Source organism: Mercurialis annua, linkage group LG3 (genome assembly GCF_937616625.2).
Source record: "Mercurialis annua linkage group LG3, ddMerAnnu1.2, whole genome shotgun sequence".
Lineage (NCBI taxonomy): Eukaryota > Viridiplantae > Streptophyta > Magnoliopsida > Malpighiales > Euphorbiaceae > Mercurialis > Mercurialis annua.
This window is the reverse complement of record NC_065572.1, coordinates 6,180,629-6,203,737: the sequence shown is the minus strand read 5'-3', so window position 1 is coordinate 6,203,737 and position 23,109 is coordinate 6,180,629. Positions and strand designations below refer to the sequence as shown.

General features: G+C 35.0%; 1 protein-coding gene and 1 long non-coding RNA gene across 5 annotated transcripts; both read left to right on the top strand.

Annotated features, from left to right (window-relative positions):
- LOC126674449 (TATA-binding protein-associated factor BTAF1) lies at positions 1-21,752 on the top strand. Of its 4 annotated transcripts, XM_050368891.1 has the most exons (28): positions 1-373; positions 474-568; positions 2,090-2,307; positions 2,501-2,555; positions 3,808-3,889; positions 5,808-6,142; positions 7,465-7,561; positions 7,652-8,237; positions 8,430-8,562; positions 8,676-8,744; positions 9,441-9,652; positions 10,013-10,241; positions 10,547-10,720; positions 12,305-12,727; positions 13,041-13,487; positions 13,810-13,929; positions 14,007-14,474; positions 14,863-15,401; positions 17,253-17,745; positions 17,826-17,894; positions 18,404-18,508; positions 18,655-18,882; positions 18,970-19,233; positions 19,319-19,368; positions 19,905-20,014; positions 20,097-20,179; positions 20,864-21,076; positions 21,228-21,752. In XM_050368891.1, exons 1-28 carry the CDS (start codon positions 322-324, stop codon positions 21,396-21,398), a joined length of 6,120 nt encoding a protein of 2,039 aa, XP_050224848.1. In that variant the 5' UTR covers positions 1-321; the 3' UTR covers positions 21,399-21,752. The 4 variants fall into 4 exon arrangements, 3 of the variants coding, with proteins under 3 accessions (XP_050224848.1, XP_050224849.1, XP_050224850.1); XM_050368892.2 differs by lacking the exons at positions 1-373; positions 474-568 and adding an exon at positions 654-1,194; XM_050368893.2 differs by lacking the exons at positions 1-373; positions 474-568; positions 2,090-2,307; positions 2,501-2,555; positions 3,808-3,889 and having other exon boundaries at positions 6,051-6,142; positions 7,469-7,561.
- Positions 21,753-22,295: 543 nt separating this feature from the next.
- LOC126675489 (uncharacterized) lies at positions 22,296-22,910 on the top strand. Its single transcript, XR_007639764.1, has 2 exons — positions 22,296-22,589; positions 22,728-22,910. It is a non-coding gene; the product is annotated as an uncharacterized LOC126675489 (long non-coding RNA).
- The last annotated feature ends 199 nt before the right edge of the window (positions 22,911-23,109 follow it).

Here is a 23,109-nt window from a genome sequence, read left to right as displayed (position 1 = left end):
CAGAGGTCGTTATAATTAAACAATTTATCCTAACAAAAATTAAAATTGTAAGGGGTTTTCGTTTCCCCATCGACGCCAATTTCTCTCCACCGTCGCATCCGCCGCCGTTTTCCTCCGTCACCACCTCTGCCTTCACTTCTCAACCCTAATTATCATATTTTCCCTATCCATTTTTCCCACCAATTCCCATTCTAACCTTCAATTTTTCTCGGCCCTTGTAACCCTAGCGTAGCTAAATTATTTTTCTGATTAACTGCAACATTGTTCGTGAAAGCATTACATGATGTTATAGCGTAGAGCGACTGCCCGTGTTATTGTGTTATGGCTCAACAACAATCGTCGCGTCTCCATCGCTTACTCACGTTATTAGACAGTAATTTTTCTGAGCTTTTTGTTTTTAATTTTGGATCTGATTTCAGTTATTTTAATTTTTATGTTATGGTTTCTAAATTGGGAATTTTTGATTTGTGAAGCTGGTTCGTCACAAGCCACAAGGTTTACTGCTGCCAGACAAATTGGAGATATTGCGAAATTACATCCTCAGGATTTGAACTCTCTTTTGAAGAAGGTACACTCAATACTCTCTTGTGCATTGTGGAATTGTTTGTGATAGAGTTTTTTTCACTAAACTAAGAAAGTTTATGTATTTCCATTGTGAATAGTTACAAGAGGTAGAGGAGTGAGGAATGGTTTGTCCCATATAAGAATGTAAAACAATCTGATTATTGCAGTATTTAGTGTCTATTTCGTTATGTTCATGATGGTGGTATTGGCTTGTTGAATAGTATGGTAGGTAGAGGAGTGAGGAATGGTTTGTCTTAAATGCTTCCGAGGTGTACGCACACTCTTAGCAAAGTTGAGAGCTTTTGAAGGTGAAGTATGTGTTTGTTTTTTTAGGGTTGAAAGGGCATCCCGTGTTCTCTTTGTGCTGGTTCTTCTATTTTTCTGTCTCAATTAATTTATCCACTCTTCTTAAGTCTTTAATTGTACAAGCTCAAGTCGTTCAAGGGTTTAAGTCTGTAAAGAGGTGTGGTAATTTTGAAACGTAAAGAAGCTTTAATTCATTGGGGTAGATTTTATAATGGGTTTATTAAGTATTATTGTTAGCACTACATTTTCAAGAGGACGCGAAGATAAAAGAAAGAAGGCAGACAGAGTTTGTCGTCTTGGCATTGCTTTACTGATCAAACATCTGTAAGTCTTAATTGTCAAAAACCTAGAAATTCTTCGAGTTACGCAGGCATTTATAGACTTCAAATTATTCTCATCCTGTTCCTATGTAATCTTAGAATAGGAGTCCTAGAGTAGGAAAAAAATGTTGTCTGTCAAACTCTAGGGGTACTGAATGTAATTAATATGAAGTATGAGTTGAATAGTTCTTAAACATTATATAACTACCAATCTTATCTATTTCACCTAAAATTATATTTAGGTTTCAAAGAGAATCTTTTGCCCATCATGATATAGCTACTGCATCATCTTCAGTTTGCATAAGTGGTATTTCTTTACTTTTGCTAGTTGGTCTTTATCTCTCTGACCTGGAGTTGAACCCAGGGCCTCATAGTTGTGGATCTGACCTAAGAAGAAAGGCTATGATCGACTTGTTGCCTTTTTATTTCTTTTCATAGGTGCTTTCGTTGTACGTTATTTGTGTGCTTAGATGAATTCTATACTTGGTGTTCTATCAGTGATGTAATGGAATTTAATTAAAGTTCCCATAGAGATCAATTCCGTGGAATTATACAATTGGTATAACCAGTAGTTTGCTTTACTGTTGACTAAATTAGTGGTGTTATTTTAAACCTAATTTTTTCTCGAGCTGCCTAAGGTTTTCCCATTGGTTAACATTGTTTTTTTTTTTTGTGTTGATTCTTTCTTCGATGAGTTTCTTCGTTTAGAAGTTGCTTATATGTTATATTGGTCAAACTATTTAAATATTTTGGGTAGTTAAAGCGTTCAATTGCATTGTTCTTGAATTATTATGCCGGCTGGTTATGTAGGTCCTTGAAATGATGCTACATGCATTTTTCGTCATGAAATTTTTTGATGGTTGTTGCTCCACTCTAAACTAATTTTTCTTTGGAAATAGGTTTTCCAGTATCTCCGTAGTAAAAAATGGGATACGAGAGTTGCCGCTGCTCATGCAGTTGGGGCTATTGCTCAGAATATAAAGCACACATCCTTGGCTGAATTATTTTCTTCCATAGAAATGAAAATGTCTGAGGCTGGAGTTTCCGGTGCTGTTGAAGATGTGGTTGCATGGCCTGATTTTCAATCAAAGATCATATCAAGTGGTTCATTTAGAAGGTTGTTAATGGGATTATACATATACTGCTGTATTTTTTTAACGGTCACAGTTTCTTTTGGTACATCTTATATAAGAGAAGCATGTGAACTTTTCTGTATATTGTTCGTCTCCATTGTTAGACATCTTTTTTTGAGTCATAACATTATTGTATTTTAATCTAATGACTTCTTTTTATCCTTACTGTTCAAACAGTTTTGATATAAATAAAGTGTTGGAGTTTGGGGCTTTATTGGCGTCCGGAGGACAGGTGATTTTTTGTGTCTATTCTTTTTTGAAATTCAGTTTCTCTTTGGTTCCTTTTATTTTGTTGTTTGTGTCCAGTGATTGTTAGATGAAATTCCTTTTGTTTTGTTTTGCTTATTTTGTCTCGTGAAAAAATGTGAAATGAGAAGATGCTGCTTTAAAGTCAACCGTAAACTGCCATTTTCTTATTAAAAGATTAAATTCATAATACAATGAATAGTTTATAATATTATTTGCTCTCATATCAGGTGAAATGAAACCTTTTTTCAGCCTGAGAAATCAGGAATTTGTGATGCCCATAAAGATGTGAGATGGGAATCCACCATAAAAGCTACAAAATCATGTTTCAATGGTTATAGATTCAAAACAATTCAAGATGAAGTCTAATGATACGTGTTTTCTTAGAAAGTGGTGTTCTTGGATAAAATTCTTTTAACTTGAATTTTTGAGCTGTTTTTATCATGCCATCTGCATGTTTGAAATCACAAAGTGATAGGATAGGCTTAATGGGAAGTATTTTCTCATCTCAGGAGGCCATAATTTTACTTGATTTTTCTCTCTTCTCAGGAGCCCTATATATTCATTTAATTGCCCATTCCTCATAATTCCGTGCATCTTGTTGGTATAACTTTTCGCATTGTGATAATTCTTTTTTTAAATGGGATTACCTTCTTTTAAATGTCAAGTTCTTTAGTTGAATGAAATAGGTTTACAGTTTTATGAAGGCTAGACAAATACTCCATGAATAATATATATGGGTAAAGTCAGAGGACCAACTTGAGGCATCTAGCGAAGGCTGAGGTTGAACTCTTAAGTGTTAAATCACCCTTTTACCTAAATAGTAATAATTTTAGTTTGCTAATCTAACAATAACAGAAGGAATAAAACATAAACTGCTTTTTTGAGGAAAGTAATAGTAGCCATGCTAACATCGACAAGTGGACCATTAAATTTTGGTTAAAAAAGTTTGGTGCTTTATAGTAGTGATTTTTTTTTTTTAAAATTGCACCTTCAATAGTTGTTGATTCACAGGCGGGATACTATTCCCATTGGGTATTTGTCTCTCTCCATTTCCTCCTGTTTATACCAAAGCCATTCAATGTCATTCTCAACCTTGTATCATCATGCTCGCTCCTTAATCAGCAGTTGCATTTTTTCACAATTTCTTCTACTAGGTGTTTATGCTATGCCTAGCCTGTGCCGTTTTTTCTCAGATGTTTACTTCTTCCTATATAATTATACCTGTTCTGGTACAGGAATATGATGTTGCAAATGATAACTCCAAGAACCCGAAGGAGCGGTTAGCTCGCCAAAAACAAAATTTACGACGCCGTCTAGGTTAGTAAAATACATACTACTGCTTTTTATTGAACAGAACTGAATTTTGTCACATATTATTGTATTTAATTTTAATTAGTGAAATTATATGACTGTGAGCTTACGAGAAATGGATTTTTGGGAGAGAAGAATACAAAGAGAAAAAGAGAAAAGAGGGTATGGTGGGGGATTGGGTTCATACTGAAAGTACCTATGTCTTCTCAGGATGATTGGGTGATTCCTTGCTGCTCATTACTGCATAGAATCTGATGAAGTAAATGCTTTGTATTCATCAACAAAATTCCATGCAGTTATATTTTGCGTAATTTTGAAAAAATAAGGTTATTTATGGTTGGGTTAGGCCTTTAGGTCCTGGGACATAATCATGGTCCCAGGCTGAACTTGATACTAGATTTCTGTACAGAGAAGTGTTTCATATTTTTTGTCATTTAAAATTTTCTGATTTTTCATTAAAAAAATTTAGGTTTCTTTCCTATTTTGTTGATGGTGTTTGATAAATTTTAATGCTTTCTTATCTTTGTTCCATTTAAGATATGCGTTTTTAAATGTTTTTTTCTTCAGAACAATTAATCCTCAATTACATTTTTCCTCAACAAGTTAAATCATCATTGACTAGAAGATGAGTAGTTATATTTTTTTTTTTGCTCTGTCTCTCTGATAAACATGATTTTTTTTGAGCTTGTAAGTATAATCTTATAATTTCCCGCTATTACCTTGGTAAGCTTTTAGCAGGTTGTCATGAGTTGCCTACTTTGCTTGAAGGCATGTGTCATACAGCTAAGACAATAGTTACTTCAATGTCCATGCTTTACATCATCTGTTACTAACAAGCTATCTGGTTCTGATACTTTTTATTGTGGTTTTTGGGGTTGGGTGCTAAATTATATTGCTTAGCAATTAGGTGGCACCGTGGCGGCATCTGTTTATTTTTTGCTATTGTCACTTATCATGAGAACATAAGATAAGTTTGGTTGCTTATCACTTGGTAAATTGCATATGATTTTGGAACTAGCTGTTAGTATTGTTCTCACGATTGGAATAATTTGGCTTTTATGAGGATGCTGCTAATTGTATGTTTACCTTATTGGGCGGAATTAGTAATATGTCCTTAATGATCTCTAACTGTAAAATGTAGTTTTAACAGTATACCGTTGAGTGTATATCTGCAATTTCATTGCATGAATTTTCGAATAACTTGGTAAATTTGTTTGCCCAATAGGAGCAATATGGCTTTTAAGAGGGTGCTGTTGGGTCTATTGTGGCAATGTATTGGATAAACAGGGGGAAAATGCGACGGTGGCTTGGGGGAGAGGCTAATCTGCCTAGCATATTTAGGAATTGCGCATTTTGTTAGGTTTATCTCCTTAACCTCCTATTGGGGTGGCTTAGAGCAGGATGAAAAGGCATGATTTGTAATGTTTTGCATCCTATTTTAACCTTTTGGCATTACACGTTCTCGTCCTTCCTTTTACTATACTTAGGTATCTGTCATTTAAAATTTTAAAATGTATGGGGTAGCTGTGGTTATAGCATTTTGTCTCCTGAGGACTAACTTGTTTATTCACATGGACTTAATTAAACTCTCTTTGTGGACATCATGAAGAATAGTTTAACGTTACCATTACCTTCATTGTCTTTGGGGTGCTGGCTGCTCTGTGCCTGTCTGATATTTCCATTGAGTGGAATCAGCTCAATGGTGTGTAAAGAGTAAAACTTGCTATCATTGGCTACTTCATATGACTTTAGATGCTTCACCCTTGACAGAATTTTATTCACACGAAATATTGATTCTTCTTTGCATGTATGGCTTTCAAATTTTAGCTGCTCATCAGCATGTGAATTCCCTGTGATGGGCTACTGTACCATCTTTAAGTTGTCATATACTTGTCGAGCGTTTACTATTGTAAATCAAATGCAGGTCTGGATGTTTGTGAGCAATTTATGGATGTTAATGAAGTAATAAAGGATGAAGATCTTATTGTGCAAAAATTACACTCCCAAGGAAATGGACTGGGTCATAGATTTTATATGCCCCCATCTGTACATAACATCCAGCAACTTATGGCAAGTATGGTCCCCACTGTTGTTTCCAAACGACCGAGTGCAAGAGAACTGAATCTTTTAAAGCGAAAAGCAAAAATAAATTCAAAAGATCAAGCAAAAGGTTTGCCAGAGGACGGTGATGCAGAGGCGTCATTTGTGCAGAGTACAACTCCAAAGACCTCAAATCAAGATTCATTTATCTCCAGTAAGGTATGAAATTGGGTTCTCTCCTTTATTCCAATGAATCATAATATCTGTCATTTAGACTATGGTTCTAAGTAAAGGTCGCTCCTTTATTTAAAAGGAAAATTGTCCTTCCCATTAATGTTAACCCCACTATAAAACTTTACAATAATTTTGTATTGGTAATGCACGTTATAGCCATTTTTAAACCATAACAGCCGTTACTGGATATTATCCTTAGTTGTTACCATAATGACCTTTACGAAGATGCAGGTTTTCTGTTCTACCATTTGTTTTCCAAATTTTAGCGATTTTATGTAGAAGAGTGCTAAAATTAAGGTGTATTTAGTTTCTAAAAATCAAACAATGTAATTTTATCAGATAGACGTCGAAAACAACTAAGCAACTATTCTTAATATAGTCAATAAATTTAATATTTAAGTTAAAATTTTAAAACATTAAGTGAAAATTTTTAAGTTAAAATTTTAAAACATTAAGTGAAACTTTTCTTTTCATTTCTATTTTTCTTACAATGACAACTTAATTTCTCAGAATTAAGTTAATATAAATTTAGAATAACTGTTACTCATAATTCATATAGTCTTAGACTCCTATATGATAAACTATTAAGGACATGATATTTAAATTTAATTATGATATACATTATGAAGTAAGTGTTTTCTTTTATTTTCAATATGGATAATAAATACTTGTATATCTAACTTAAAAATACTCCTTTAAATTCTATTAATTTCACGTTTTCTAAAGCAACCTGTGCCTCTAGTCCTTTTCGATTATGTTATAACTGCTGGAGGTCCATTACTGCGATCACATCCACCACTACGATACTTTTTCTGCTTTTTCTGGCTCAAACATAGATGTATTCTAGCTTGAACCTGTACTCTATACTCTCCTCGTAAAGCCATTTTTGTGTATCCATTTTGTGGCCTTTTTTCAAGATGCAAAACAAAAGCTGTTTGAATTTGTGTTGTTAGATACAGATTTTCTGTGGACGTGACATTATAGTTATCAAGCTTTGTTTGGGGGATTTTTGAAATCCCCCCTTGGCTGTCTAACTGATGAAAGTTTTATGACACTTCATCTATCCCAATTGCCCAACTTCTTAGATCCATACGTTTTGAGAACTAACAAGGGGTTATTTGCATTACTTTTTTCTTGATAGTTACAAGTGGGAAGTTTCTAATATCTGGAGGCGTTTTCATATATATTAGAACTGAGGAAGTTACATCTCAACATACTTCCGATTGTCATAAAATCCTATTATTGTATCTTTCTCTGTATCCCAGTTATTGTATTAGGCAACAATTTGATACTGACTGTTAATTCAGGTAGATGCTGATGAAGACAGTATGGAGCATGATGGAGATGGGAAGTGGCCTTTTTGCGGTTTTGTTGAACAACTTATTTTGGACATGTTTGACCCTGGTGAGCTTTCATGTAGTTTGCTGAATGTACGATTAGTTTGTATTCATACTCCATAGAAAACTGATAGTTTCTATGAAAATTCATTTGCAGTTTGGGAGGTTCGCCATGGCAGTGTCATGGCACTGAGAGAGATTGTAACACATCATGGTGGTTCTGCTGGAGTCTTTATGCCTGATTTGAGCTTGGATGGTGCTCTAGATGAACTAAAATATTTGGATTACTCAAGTACATTGAAAAGAGAGAGAGAATTTGATTTGAATACGCAAGTTTCCGTAGATGAGATGGAACCAAATCAGAAAAGATTGAAGGTTGAAGAAGCATCATTTTTGTCAATGCATGTCGAGAATCCTGGTCTCAATGTTAAGGTTGAAGATAGCGAATTAAATATCCCTTTGGAGCAGGTTAATGGTCAGGTTGATGTTACTTCTGTTAAGCTGGAATGTCATACTGACGCTGATGGTATATCTTTTTCCTCAAAAGGCGTTGCTGATATAGAGGAACCAATGGATTATTGTGAAGATAAGAGTTCTTTTGTGAAATCAAACGTACTGGACAATGTTCCCGAAAATTGTGAGCTGATGAGATTTACTAAACTCGGTAGACATTCATGGATAAAAAATAGTGAATTTCTTCAGGATTGTGCAATTCGTTTCCTATGCATACTGTCACTGGACCGGTATGATTAGCTATATTAGATTTACATTTAGGCTTTAGCTTCAGATTTGATTTTTTCTCTTTTGCTATTACTAATTGGAAGAAGAACGCTTACTGCATGTTGCTTTATTAAATAATACAGTTAATGACATGGAGCTTCTCTCTATATGCATACCCATCTGCTTGACTCTATTATCTTTTGTTTTGCCTGCAGTTTTGGTGATTATGTTTCTGATCAGGTTGTTGCTCCAGTGCGGGAAACTTGTGCGCAAGCATTAGGTGCTGGATTTAAGTACATGAATCGGTCTTTAGTTCATGAAACACTGAATATCCTGCTTCAGATGCAGGTATATACCATTTAATAACGTGCTTTCATCCTCGATTGATTTGGAAATGCTGGGTTTGCATTGTGGTGCTCTTTTTGTTCCTTTTTAATCTTTTATGGTTCCTCTTTATTCAGCGTAGACCAGAATGGGAAATTCGTCATGGAAGTCTTTTGGGTATAAAGTATTTGGTCGCTGTTCGTCAGGTAAATCTTTGTTGTGTTGTTAAATCCTGAGTCCCTCCTGGTTTAGATATCTTTAGGTATTGATAAGAGATCTTAATGACACTATAATACAGGCTCACTAGTTTTAAGGAATCAATACTTACATATTCGTGGCAAACATGGAAGTTATATGTAAACTGACTTGGACACACTGAACATGGAGAACTGATAATAGACTTCTCTCCTATATTTGGTCAAGTCTGAAATTTAGTTGAAGTAGCTTTTACAGTTTGGAATCCGTGCAGTGTTTGACTGGATGCTTTAGCAAATGGCATTAAAATGTGCGCATAGTGTGGAATTTGTTAGGTTTTAAACCTCCAACGAATGTGCCAAACTGCCTGTGGGCAGACTTCCTGGAAGAGCATTTAGACCTGTTATCTTTGGCGGATTATAGGGAAGGAAAATGAAAGGAGGAAGGATATGGGCCCCATTTGAATAGAAACAAATTTGTGGCTCCCATGTTTGATATTTTCTCCCACGCTTTTCCTTCTTTTGTCTGCAAACTTTGGGAAAAAGATAAAGAAATTAGAGCTAAGATACTTGTTACTTAATTGGTTAACTGCATACTCGTTTAAATATGTCTTTTATTTTAAAGTTATCCCGGCATTTATTTGAAGCTAATGTTCTTTTTACCATTTACGTATTTCTCTGAAATGCCTCTGTCTCTATTGCTTGAAGGAGATGATGTCCGATTTAATTGGCTACATCTTGCCTGCTTGTAAAGCTGGACTGGAGGACCCTGATGATGATGTTAGGGCAGTTGCTGCAGATGCATTAATTCCGACTGCTGGTGCTATTGTTTCTTTAAAGGGTCGGACATTGCATTCCATTATTATGCTACTTTGGGATATATTACTTGATTTAGATGATCTAAGTCCATCTACTAGCAGGTATATCTACAAGATTGATACCGTAGTAATTTTGTCTTATCAAGTGGTCACTTAAAATGCAAGCTTTATGTTCATAGCTTTGTGGTTTGATTTGCATGTTCATACCATATTATAGTTTTTAATGGAATCGGTAATATGGGCAATGTTATACCCTTGTCTGAGACACATTAATGGACATTCTTCTACTTCATGCCTATAAGAATCTGTTATCATGACAAAAAGTGTTAACCTGTTTGTGGGACGCCAGGTTGTTTCCAAATCTGTGATCAGTCTTTTGGTATTTTGTGCAATATATGGTAGTTTGAAGTACTTCACTGCAACAACAAAATGTCTTTTTAAACGTCATGCATCCTTTTGCAGCGTGATGAATCTCTTGGCAGAAATTTATTCCCAGGAAGCTATGATTCCGAGAATGATATCAAAAGAGAAACAAGAGTTAGATCTGAATGAAGTAGTTCATATTGATGATGCTGGAGAAGGAAGAGATCTGCAGGAGAGTCCTTACATGCTATCAACATTGGCACCCCGATTATGGCCATTTATGAGGCATAGCATCACATCAGTTCGATTCTCAGCTATTCGAACACTGGTATATGCCTAGTAGTAAATGCATCATTTTTTTTTCTATTTGTTGAAACATGCTGTGGTCAACAATTAGAGGGAGGTGTTTTAATACTAGTGTTATTTTTCATCTGTCTCATACTCAAGATTCAGTGATTGTTTATATCATTCAATTCCATATAATTAATTTTTTCTTATGTGTTCTAAATCATTTTGGCTCATGTCCTGCCCAAAAGTTTTAGCTTAATAATACGGAGGATATGCTACTATGTGATTTCTCTGTATGTTACAAATGATTGCAAGTGTAATTGACTGAGGAGTTAAATTTTTCAGGAGCGGCTACTTGAAGCAAGTTATAAAAGACACTTTTGTGAGCCAACTGGCACTTCATTTTGGCCCTCATTTATTTTGGGAGATACACTTCGCATTGTTTTCCAGAATTTGCTACTCGAGTCAAATGAAGAAATTTTGCTCTGTTCAGAGAGGGTTTGGAGGCTCCTTGTTCAGGTTTTTTGTTAAATTAGGATGCATTTTACCACTAAGCATTGGTTTGTTTTGGCAATTCTTCAACATTTATTAGCTTTCTTCCTTGATTGTCATATTTAAGCACAAAGCAATCTTCTTATGCATGTTTGAGGTGCGAACTGAAAATTGAAATGGAATTACACTATTAGTTTAGAGGTAAAGAATGGAATAAACTACTTCAGTTTAATTAATATGTTGTCAAAAAGAAAGAATGAGTGTGTGGACTTAGTAGTAGGGGGAACTTTGGAGATAGAAGAAAGAAGTGAGGTAGAGAGTGAAGTGATTTAACAACTTGTTAGTGGCAGTTACTTGCTCTCACTCTGAAGAGTGTTGATTAGCTGGTTTTTAGTTTTTTGCCAGCATAATATGCTCATATCTATTAAATTTTGGCTTCTTTGACAGAGATGCCCTTTCCTGGTAAATCATTCAATTCTAAAAATAAATGCCCTTTTTTGACAAATCTTTCAATTGTAAATATATGCATACCCTTATGCATGTAAAAGGTGAGGTTACAGAAAGTGTACTTGAGTTCAGCACGATATTGACATTGTTTTACACAGCAATATAGATTCATAATTTAACAATTGTATGCGTAATTGCTTGTTTAAATATGATACAAAGACAGAAATTTAATTCTTAAAAAAGAAAAGGCTGATGCTCTATTAATGCTCTTATACCTTAAAATTTCTTTTATTTCCTTTGAAGGATATTTCCTAGATAGCTGAGACTTAAAGAGCTGTCTTTAGACATTTTAGACTTTACTTGAAGGTTTCTGTTATGTTCCATTTAAGTTTCAACTGAAGGAAGATACTTTAAATAGAAAAATTATATCTGTAGTATACCTCTTTGGCAGCTGAGAGTGCTTTTAGTATTCAGTAGTAACTGTGCACTAACTCTCTGCATATTCACCAGATTACAATATTCATAAGTATTTTAGTTATAAAGTAAATAAGTTTCTCTTAATCAATTCAAAAATTTATGAAACTATTTTAATCTATAAATTTAAAATTACATTTAAATAATACACTTCCTAAAAAAATGTTACGTAAAAAAAAAAATTATTGTCGTTTGTTTAATATTCGGTGTGATTAAGCTATAAAATATGTGGAATTTTATACATTGTATTATTTAATTTTATTACTAGTCGTATATAAAGAATTATAACAATACAATGTAAAGTTATAGAAACATTTAAATGTTTTATTTTGTTATATGATGTAATTGTATAAATTAATGTTAATAAGTTAAACATGTATATTTTGTTATAGGATGTAATTGTAAATGTTAATTGGTTAACAAGTACTTTGTGAAGTTGAAAAAATACAAACTTATCTTTATAAAGATGTGAATAGTGAAACCCTACATGTAGAGTAAAAAAGCCAAAACTGTAAAATAGAGGAAGTTTATAGAGTTGGGTTAGAGTTGATTTACTTTATACTGTTGGGTCACACTCTATTATAGTGTTGGGTTGGAGATGCCCTAATATGATTAATGTTTTTGAAGCGTCAATATTATTTTCCTGGATTCTGGAATGACTTGACCTTTTAATTCTCATTCTGATTGTAGTGCCCAGTGGAGGACCTGGAAGCTGCTGCAGTTTCCTATTTGAATTCTTGGATCGAACTTGCAACTACTCCGTACGGTTCACCCTTAGATTCAGCAAAAATGTTTTGGCCTGTGGCACCACCTCGAAAGTCTCATTTTAGAGCAGCAGCTAAAATGAGAGCTGTGAAACTTGAAAATGAATCTTGGAGAAACAGTACCTTAGACTATGGGCAAGAAAGTGTTTCACAAGAAAGAAATGGGGATCCATCAAGCACTGTTAAATATTTTGTTGGTGCTGATGTTGAAATGTCAGTTGCTAATACTCGAGTCATTACAGCATCGGCATTGGGAATTTTTGCTTCGAAGTTGCGCGAGGGTTCTTTCCACCATGTAATTGATCCGCTATGGAATGCTCTGACCTCTTTATCTGGGGTCCAGCGGCAGGTAGTTTTTTGCAGTATTATAGTTGAAACACTTAGGAATCTCTTACTGTGTTTGGCATTGCTGTTGGGTAAAGCGCTTTTCCAAATAATTTATGTATGTGCACTTCTTTGAATTTTAAAGACTGCTCTTTTAAAAAAACAGGTAAATCATACTGTTTCATAAAGTAGGGTTGGAAAAAACGGTTTAGAAAAATAAAAATAAAAATCAAATAATTAGATCAAACAATATTTAGAAGCGCTTTTTTGGTCCCAAACAGTTATCCCAGACAGTTGCTCTCTATAATCTCTAGTTGATAATTATTCTTCCTTATCAGGTGGCATCCATGGTTGTTATTTCATGGTTCAAAGAGATTAAATGCAATGAAGTCTCGAAAACCCATGCTGTTATGCCTATCTTCCCAAATCAGTTCGAGAAGTGGTTGTTAGATATTTTATCCTGTGCTGACCCAGCGCTTCCTACAAAAGATTCTGTTCACCCATATTCTGAACTCTCAAGAACCTATGCAAAGATGCGGAATGAGGCTGGTCAGTTATTTCGTGCTATTGAGTCATCTGGCATGTTTGAGAGTACATTGTCAACTGTAAACATAGATGTTGAGAGCTTGAGTGCCGATGGCGCCATCAATTTTGCATCGAAGTTGCCTTCAGTTTGTAATGATAGTTCTGGGAATGAATTAATGGGTCAAAACATTGTAGTAGATGAAATTGAATCACTAAAGCATCGAGTTTTGACAACTGCTGGCTATTTGAAGTGCGTCCAGGTACTATTTTGCAAGTCTAAGAAAATTAGTATGTCGAGTTTTAAGTTTGAACCCTTGTCTGAGCTATTCTAACTAGTTGATTTCCGAGAATTAGCTCTCATTATGCAAGTTTAAGATGCACATTCAGTTGGAGGTCTCCTGTGTCTTGGATTTTCGTTTACACTATTTTCTCCAAAAACAAGGCCAAACATGAAAGTGCAATCACAATATGTTTTTTTTTAATATGCCTATGTTAAGTATCGTGCCTGTGCAAAGGATTACATAATACATATCCTTTTATAATCCTCTTGACACATTTGTTTATCTGATTGACAATCTGCAGAGTAACTTGCATGTTACTGTCTGTGCTTTAGTTGCTGCAGCAGTTGTTTGGATGTCAGAGCTTCCTGCAAAACTTAACCCAATCATTTTGCCTCTCATGGCCTCAATCAAACGAGAGCAGGTTTTCTCCTGGTTCTTATTTTGACTTCAAATCTTCGGTTTACTGAATTTTAACATGATTTGTAATGCTTTGTGAAGGAGGAAATTTTGCAACGCAAGGCTGCTGAAGCCATTGCTGAATTGATTTATCATTGTATTGCGCGCAAACCTAGTCCTAATGATAAGATAGTTAAGAATATTTGTGGTTTCACTTGCATGGATCCTTATGAGACTCCTCAAGCTGCTATCATCAGTTCCATGGAGATCGTTGACGATCAAGATTTCCTTTCCTCTGGGAGTAACATCACGAGACAAAAGTCAAAGGGTCACGCATTAGGTGGTGGTGAAGACAGGTCAAAAATCGAAGGTTTTATTAGTAGACGGGGATCTGAACTTGCATTAAAATATTTGTGCGAGAGATTTGGGCCTTGCTTGTTTGACAAGCTTCCAAAACTATGGGATTGCCTAACAGAAGTTCTGATGCCTGGAAGTTCTTCAGATGAGCAACATATTGCACAACGTATCGAGTCTGTGAAGGACCCTCAAATCCTCATAAATAATATTCAGGTCTCTTATTGAAATGATTTTTTGTTGTACACATAACATGGAAAGTAATATACTCTGTCACCCTTGTTATCTCATGTGGAAGATACCTGGTTTTCGTTGTTCAAGTATCTGTTTCACATGCACATGCTCAAACCCACAATCATAGACACAATAAGGGCTAATGGTCAGGATAATAACCTTACAAAAGCACTGCCACATGCACATTTAGGAGGTTGAATATCTTACACAAGCTAATTTGACTCTGAACTTGAGGGAGTATGGGATATTTGCAGGATTTTGGCAATTTATCATATTTCTTTTTCTTTGAAAGTAATAAATAATTCAAGCCAGTTTTAGGTACTTTCAATGGGCTTATGATTGCTTTGTTTTTTCCATTTATTATATGCAGGTAATACGATCTGTTGCTCCATTACTGGATGAGACATTGAAGCCTAAGTTGCTCACACTTCTCCCGTGCATTTTCAAATGTATTCGCCACTCCCATGTTGCAGTTAGAGTGGCTGCTTCTAGGTGTATTACTTCAATGGCAAAGTCAATGACAACGGATGTCATGGCTGCTGTCATTAAGAATGCCATTCCAATGTTAGGAGATGTCAATTCTGTTAATGCTAGACAAGGTGCTGGCATGCTTATCAGTTTACTTGTTCAAGGATTGGGTGTGGAGCTGGTCGCATATGCTCCTTTACTAGTTGTTCCTCTTCTTCGGTGCATGAGTGATATTGATCAATCTGTCAGACAAAGCGTGACACGCAGTTTTGCTGCCCTCGTTCCACTTCTTCCATTAGCAAGAGGTCTTCCCCCTCCTGGCGGATTGGATAAAGGTCTGGAGAGTAGTGCAGAAGATGCTAAATTTTTGGAGCAACTTCTTGACAATTCACATATTGATGATTACAAGCTTTGCACCGAATTGAAGGTGACATTGAGGAGGTTGGTTTGCTATCCGCGTTTCATATTTGTCAGAATTAGTTTCATACTTGTGTCAGTATCAGATTATTACGTCCTCATGTGTGCTACATGTCTTTTTCTTTGTAATTTAGTGCATGATATTTGAGTAAATATTTGCATGTTTAAACTGATGATGCTCTTTCTCATTATTTCTTATGCTCCCTCCATTCTATTTAGGAAGTCCCTTTGTTATTTTACACACATGTTAAGGAGACTTTTAGAAATAAATGACAAAGGGACTTTCTAAAAGGGATGGTTGAAGTATGTGTGGTTCTTGCCTTTATGAACAAAAATCAAGCACCTAGCAAACATGTTTTGTTGTTGCACGCTGTTTCTTTTTTTTTTTGGTTCTCCTAGGTAGTGCTAAATTATGGTCTAGCTATTAGTTTATGGCGAACAGAAATTAGCTGGGATTAGACTGTTGCTTTTTTCATATTTCTTTCTGTAATGATTGAAAATATCATTAAAGATCATTAAAGATGACTATGAACTTCGGATGCTTACTTTATGCTCTCTAGAGAATCTGATTTAATTTATTATGTGGTAAGAGTACCAGAGGGTGTCAGTAATTGTACTATTTTGTGTTAAAGTCTTCTGATGCAATAACAAATCCTTTGTTTTAATAAGGAACTGCAAAGGACTTTAAGAAACTTTTTCAAATGCAGTATCAGCAAGAAATTTTTGTAGCTTTTTCTAAGTCCAATCCGATCTAAAGAATTTAGTTGAGAGGCAGAATGGTATGATGACTAGAGTGATTGTAAAGAGAAGTTTGGAAGGCCATCCTTTTCTATACCTCAAAGATGGAAGTATATATTGTAAAATCCCAATGAGTGAATATCTGATTAACTAATAACCACTTTTAAATGTTATTTTTGTTGGTAAACTTGGGGATAATGTGCTAAACTAGTATTTTGTATATTTGTAAGATTGTACACTATATGGAAGTTCTTAAAGGACTGCTTGATAAGTGCATTAATTAATTTCTATGAATTAACAAAGTTGTATAATTATATATCTCCCGGGGATACAATATTTTTTTTTTTTTTGAAATTGATGTCAATTTGGATCACATCTCTAACTTTTCATGATAGGATGATTACTATCAGTGCTTGTCTTCGGTAAATGGAAGAACCATTGTTATCGACATCATTGTTTTCAAATGATGCTTGTAATAATCTTCTAGATAAATAGAAAGAAGTGCTAAGTTTAAGGGTCTAATACAAGAAACTCGATATTGTAACAATGTAGGAAATGGATATTAGCATATTGTATCGGATGTAGAATATAGTTATTTCTTTGATATAATTATTTATTACTTAATCAATTAATTATTACCTCTCATGCTTAATAATATTTTTTGGTCCCGGGGCTATTAATCTGTCGGTGTGTTATGTCCAAATATCCGTGGACAGAAGAAGAGCAGTTAGTTTAAATATCAGAAATTTTTTGAATTTGTATTTTTGTAAGTGAACCTTAAAAATTTAGCTTGTGCAATTAACGGGTATTCTGTGGCAAGACATGCTAATGACTTTGCCCTATAGTCAATTAACTTAGTTAGTGATAATCCTTATAATTTGGTTGTCAAAAGTGGAATTTTTTAGTGCATTGAAAGATCAGTACTGCTCTGGGTGCTTACATTGTAAAGAAAAACAAGTTATGTAAGAGCTTCTTCTTGGTTTGCACAGTTTCAAGAGTAAGGTTTAGGTATTTTTGTGTATGTCTTTTCAAGTACATCTTGGAAGCTTCTTTTCCTTTATACCATCTTGTTTTTCTTCCCTTTCTCACTTCCTGCTATGTATTTGTACTTTTGTGATTTTTGTTTATAAATTTCAGGTATCAACAAGAAGGGATTAACTGGTTGGCTTTCTTAAAACGCTTCAAGCTTCATGGAATCCTTTGTGATGATATGGGACTTGGTAAGACATTACAGGCATCTGCAATTGTCGCATCCGATATAGCAGAACGTCGCACTTCAGAGAACAGTGAGGTTGCTCAGCCATCTTTAATTGTTTGCCCGTCAACGCTTGTCGGACATTGGGCATTCGAGATAGAGAAGTATATTGATGTTTCTGTTATGAGCACTTTACAGTATGCTGGTTCTGCTCAAGAACGCACATCCCTAAGAGAACAGTTTGATAAATTCAATGTTATCATCACCTCTTATGATGTGGTTCGCAAAGATATTGATTTCCTGGGGCAGTTTCTGTGGAATTACTGTATTCTGGATGAAGGACATGTAATTAAGAATGCAAAGTCTAAAATTACAGCTGCAGTGAAGCGGTTGAAAGCTCAACATCGCTTGATACTTAGTGGAACACCAATCCAGGTTAGACTCATGCAGAGCTGCACCGGAAATTACTATACAGTCTTTTCTGATCCTGACTAATGACATGCTTTTTGCTGCAGAACAACATCATGGATTTGTGGTCTCTCTTTGACTTTCTAATGCCAGGATTTCTTGGTTCTGACAGACAAGTAAGTGTTTTGTGTCTATTGTCTAGCTGCTTTGATTTATATTCTATTTACATATTGTTTTCAGACACAAGGCTACATCTATTTTAGGGAATGAGTTGAGATTAAGTAGATGATGCCAAATATATCAAATGAATGCATTGACAAGTTTTTAACTCCTTCACTTCTTTCTCAACTAAAGGTCCGAGAATAAATTTACAATATGTTTAAAATTAATGTCTAACTTTTTTAGCTTGTTTTCTTTGTAATTCTTCTTGTTGGCATTCTATTTTTGGTTTTTGGTGACCTTTTTCATGTTCCCTTCCTTCTGAATATTATTAACTTGGGGGATGGTATTTGGTGCTGTTGATGATTCCTCTGATTTTCTTTGATTTACCTTTGGCGATAGTGCTGCAGGCTTGAATTATCTTTTGGTCCATCAAGAATCTGTTCTTCTCAGTGCTTGACCTCTAATCTTATTTTTAATAGTTGTCGTGTTTTTATGTAACAGTTGATTAAATGTATTTCTGCAGTTCCAAGCCACTTACGGGAAGCCCTTAGTTGCTGCTAGAGATCCTAAATGTTCTGCCAAGGATGCTGAAGCTGGGGCTCTTGCTATGGAAGCATTGCACAAGCAGGTGATTTGATTTGCTCTGTCTTTCCTCTGATCCCCTATTTGGCCCGCACCTGCTGCTCCCCCCTTTTTATTACTCCCTGTTCTATTGTTAAAGTGCTCTTGCTATGGAAACATTACAGTTTTACCTATTGCTATTTTATACAACAGGTTATGCCTTTTCTTCTCCGGCGGACGAAAGATGAAGTTTTGTCCGACTTACCAGAGAAAATTATTCAAGACAGATACTGTGATCTGAGCCCTGTACAGTTACAACTATATGAACAATTCTCGGGATCTCATATTAAACAAGAGATTTCAAGCATGGTAAAGCTAGGAGATTCAGCACGTCAGGAAGGAAACAGTGCCTCACCAAAAGCATCATCCCATGTCTTTCAGGTAATGTGAATTTATTTTTCTATGTTATCTTTCGGGCATTTCATATGTTCTGCGGAAGCTGATTTATGATTATAATACGTGTTTCAGGCACTCCAGTACCTGCTAAAACTTTGCAGTCATCCATTGCTTGTTCTTGGTGAAAAGGTGCACGAAACACTGGCATCCCAATTGGCTGAACTATTGCCAAAAGGTTCTGACATAATCTCAGAATTACATAAGCTGCATCACTCTCCAAAGTTGGTTGCCCTTCAAGAGATATTGGAGGAATGTGGTATAGGTGTAGATGCTTCAAATTCTGAGAATGCTATGAATGTGGGCCAGCATAGAGTTTTGATATTTGCTCAGCACAAGGTAATGGATTCTTAGTCCATACCTTCATATTGTCGCTTCTTCATGCACTTATATAATTTCTGCTTAATGATGGTGTCTCATGTAGGCCCTTCTTGACATTATTGAAAGAGACTTGTTTCATTCCCATATGAAGAAGTAAGTTTTCATTTTCATAATTTCAAACCAAGTGCAATTTTATGTGCGGTTAAAGCTTAGTTTTCCGAATTTTTTTATATGTGAGGAGAAATGGACGATGAATATCTATGCAGTTTATATTTGTACCACTCCCGGTGGTAAAAACCACAAAAGCTTTTAGGTAATCCTGCATAAATCCAAAACCCCACCGACTCTCATGGCCTAAGATTTCAGTTCAGCTATAACTGTTGCTTCGAAGGAAGACTTTGCTTGATCCTAGAGAATTCACTTTGATGCAACTGTCAAATAAAGTCTGAAGCTCTTGAAATATACATTAGAGTCATGGTGTTTGATTAGCATTTAGCCACCATAAAGCAACCATGCTTGCTGATATTTATAATGAGTAATCCATATGGAACTTCTATCTTCCAAAGCCTTTTTTTTGTTTTTGTTTATTTCCTTTTTGAGGCTTATGATATTATGGAAACATGGAATTTGCCTTAAATATTTGACAAGCTTGCATTTCTCTTATACCTCTACCCGCACTTTTGAAGCAGTGTCACTTACTTGCGGCTGGATGGATCAGTTGAAACGGATAAACGTTTTGATATAGTTAAAGCTTTTAATTCGGATCCTACTATTGATGCCTTGTTGCTTACGACACATGGTGAGATTATTCTTTCCATTCAGCTTGACTTGTTTCTAGCTTGCAGAGTTGGTCAATTTGTTGCTTTCTTCTTCATACGCAGTTGGTGGACTTGGTTTAAATTTAACATCTGCTGACACCCTTATTTTCATGGAGCATGATTGGAATCCAATGCGAGATCACCAGGTAAAATACCGTCATGCTTGTAGGCTTCACCATCCTTGGTTCCAAAACCATATATGCTATTTAAAAGGTTTCTTTTTCTTGTTTATGTTTCACAATACAGCATTTTAACTGATTTTTCAGCGAATAATTGTTAGTTGAAGTTTAGGGCTCATTTAATTTAGAAGCTATAGTATTTGTTGTAACATAGTTTGACTATAGGTATTTATTATCGGAAGTTTGGTTGCTAAATGTGTTGGTAGATAGATCCTTTGAATGTATTTAATATTTGCTATTTCAAATGAACCTTTTATGCGGACGAGATAGGATATCAGCTCACAATCTGTTTTTTTTTACTATCCAACACTAGATGCAGCTGCTGTTTCTGTAGTCTACTAAATGTTACCTTTCCTTCTATACGACGGCTATCTGATGATTTTATGAATTTGGAACATGTAAAGGTTTTTTTAATTGCGCAATTAAAGTAGATCCTCTCTCTCTCTGCATGTTTGGTTGGATTTGCAACCTATTTGTATCATGTATTGGGAAGTTTTACCTTTGCGTGCTATATGCATGTGTATGATTTTTGCTTCAACATCATCATCATATGACTACTGAAGGATTTTATTAATTTTATGAGTCATATTGTCGCTTATTTTGGTAAAAAAAAAATATTGTCGCTCATCATGTAACTTCTTGCACTTTCAGGCCATGGATAGAGCTCACCGACTAGGTCAAAAGAAAGTTGTGAATGTCCATCGTCTGATAATGCGTGGCACACTTGAAGAAAAAGTTATGAGTCTCCAAAGGTTCAAAGTCTCCATTGCCAATGCTGTCATAAATTCCGAAAATGCCAGCCTCAAAACAATGAATACAGACCAATTACTTGATTTGTTTGCGTCAGCTGAATCCAAAACAAAGGTATGAATAAATCTAACTTTTACTCTGTTTGTGATGATCATATGAAGCTACCGATTTTTTCCCCTTCACTTCGAATTCATCCTGATATCAGAACTCAATTGGACATTTGTTTCTTTATTGGCTGATAAGTTTTGTTTTGCTTTAATACCAGGGAAGCACGGCCTCCAAGCACCCGGATGGCAGCCCTCATGGAGATCCAAAACTAATGGGCACTGGAAAGGGGGTAAAGGCCATCCTTGGGGGACTAGAGGAGCTATGGGATCAATCACAGTACACTGAAGAGTATAATCTAACCCAGTTCTTGTCGAAACTAAATGGATGAACCAGTTCGCATTAGATCCTCTGTGTACAGTGTATATTTTCTTGGTGAGTTAGGAAAAGAAAATTTTGACATTTTTGACCTTAGGTCTGTTGCTTTATATTCTTTGTCATTTTTCTTTCCCCATATTATTGTTGTTTTGATTTCTCGTATATGATCGATTGATGTGGGAGGCTTCGGAAGAGATGGTTTTAGTGGTTGGTTCGAGAGCCTGGCACTGTAGAGGGATATCGAAAATGTCAACCCAAAATGCATCAGATGGGAAAGAGGAAATGTAAATTTTGAACATTGTAAATACAATCTGCTGCGTATTCGAATCACACGAATAATAGATTATAAATGTTTTGCATTTCAGAACTCCTTAGCAAATTGCTTCTTGCTTTTATTAATTGAGACATTGATTTCTCAGTATGCAGAATGTCTCCTTAATTCACATGAATTCTTTTCCTACTAAATACAATCGATTAATTTGTATGATTGATTGATGTGGATTCACTTGGATTTAGTGTGATGTTATTTTAATGAAAATTACTATTCGTTTATTTCTTAGTTTAAGGAAACAAATAATTTGTGTTTTGTGCCCTTTTTAGAAATGGCTGATAGTAGGGGTGAGTAGAAACCGAACCAGACCGAAAAATCGGATCGAACCGAACTGAAATTTGTTGTTTGGTTCGGTTTTTTGGTTAAAACGTCTGGTTCGGTGTTAAATAGGGAGAAGTTTGGAGATCGGTGTTTGGTTCGGTTTGAGACTTTCAAAAACCGAAATAACCGAAAAACCGATAACACCGAATATATTAAAAACGATGTAGTTTTAAAGTAGATGTACCACACTACTGAGACTGGTCTGGTTTGGACCGATTCATTTCTAAACTAAAACATTCTCTAATACTACGTCGTTTTGGAACAATATATAAACATTCTTATATTATTTTTTTGAAACTCTAACTTCCTCATTTTCCCTCTCTCTCACGCTGCTCTCCCACACTCTCCTTCTTTTCCAACTCTTCTTGTTTTTCTTCATTGAAAATCTAGGATTTCTAATTGATTTCTTCAAGATCTCTAATTAATACTTTTCACTATACACTTTATTTAGTCGGACAAATTTCATCAACTGATTTGCGTTAGCCATCGTATTCCTTTCTTCGATCTGTTAAATTTCTTCAAAACGAAGCTTTGGTCTAAATCCTTCAAAAGGTAAACGTTTAATCACTATAATTTTTTTTATTTTTATATTTTCGTAATGAATTTAACTGTATGTCTTTTGATTTCTTGATTCATTTTATTATTGGTATAATTTCTTCTAATTTATTCTCTTTTTCTTATATTTGACAGATCTATAGCTTCAAACAAGTCAAGTTGTTGCAGATCTATTAGGCTTATTGATTTCTTGTTTCATCTTTTTTATTTTATTTTTTTCGAGTAAATTTAGATGTAATTCTAATTTGTGGCTTTAATATTTATTGTGATTTGTAATTTCTGTATCTCATGGAATATGAATCAATTTTATTTTCTTTATGAATCTGTATTCATTTTACAGTCAATAAATTTTCAGGCTTTACCTAAAAAATTTAGGGTTTGCGTTTAATTTTGAATTGAAAAACCGAATTTAAAAACCGAAGCCGAACCGAACTGACCGAAAATTTCGGTCAAAAAAAATTTCTGTGTTTGGTGAAAAATAATACGGTTCGGTCGACCATTTGGACAACTTTGGTAC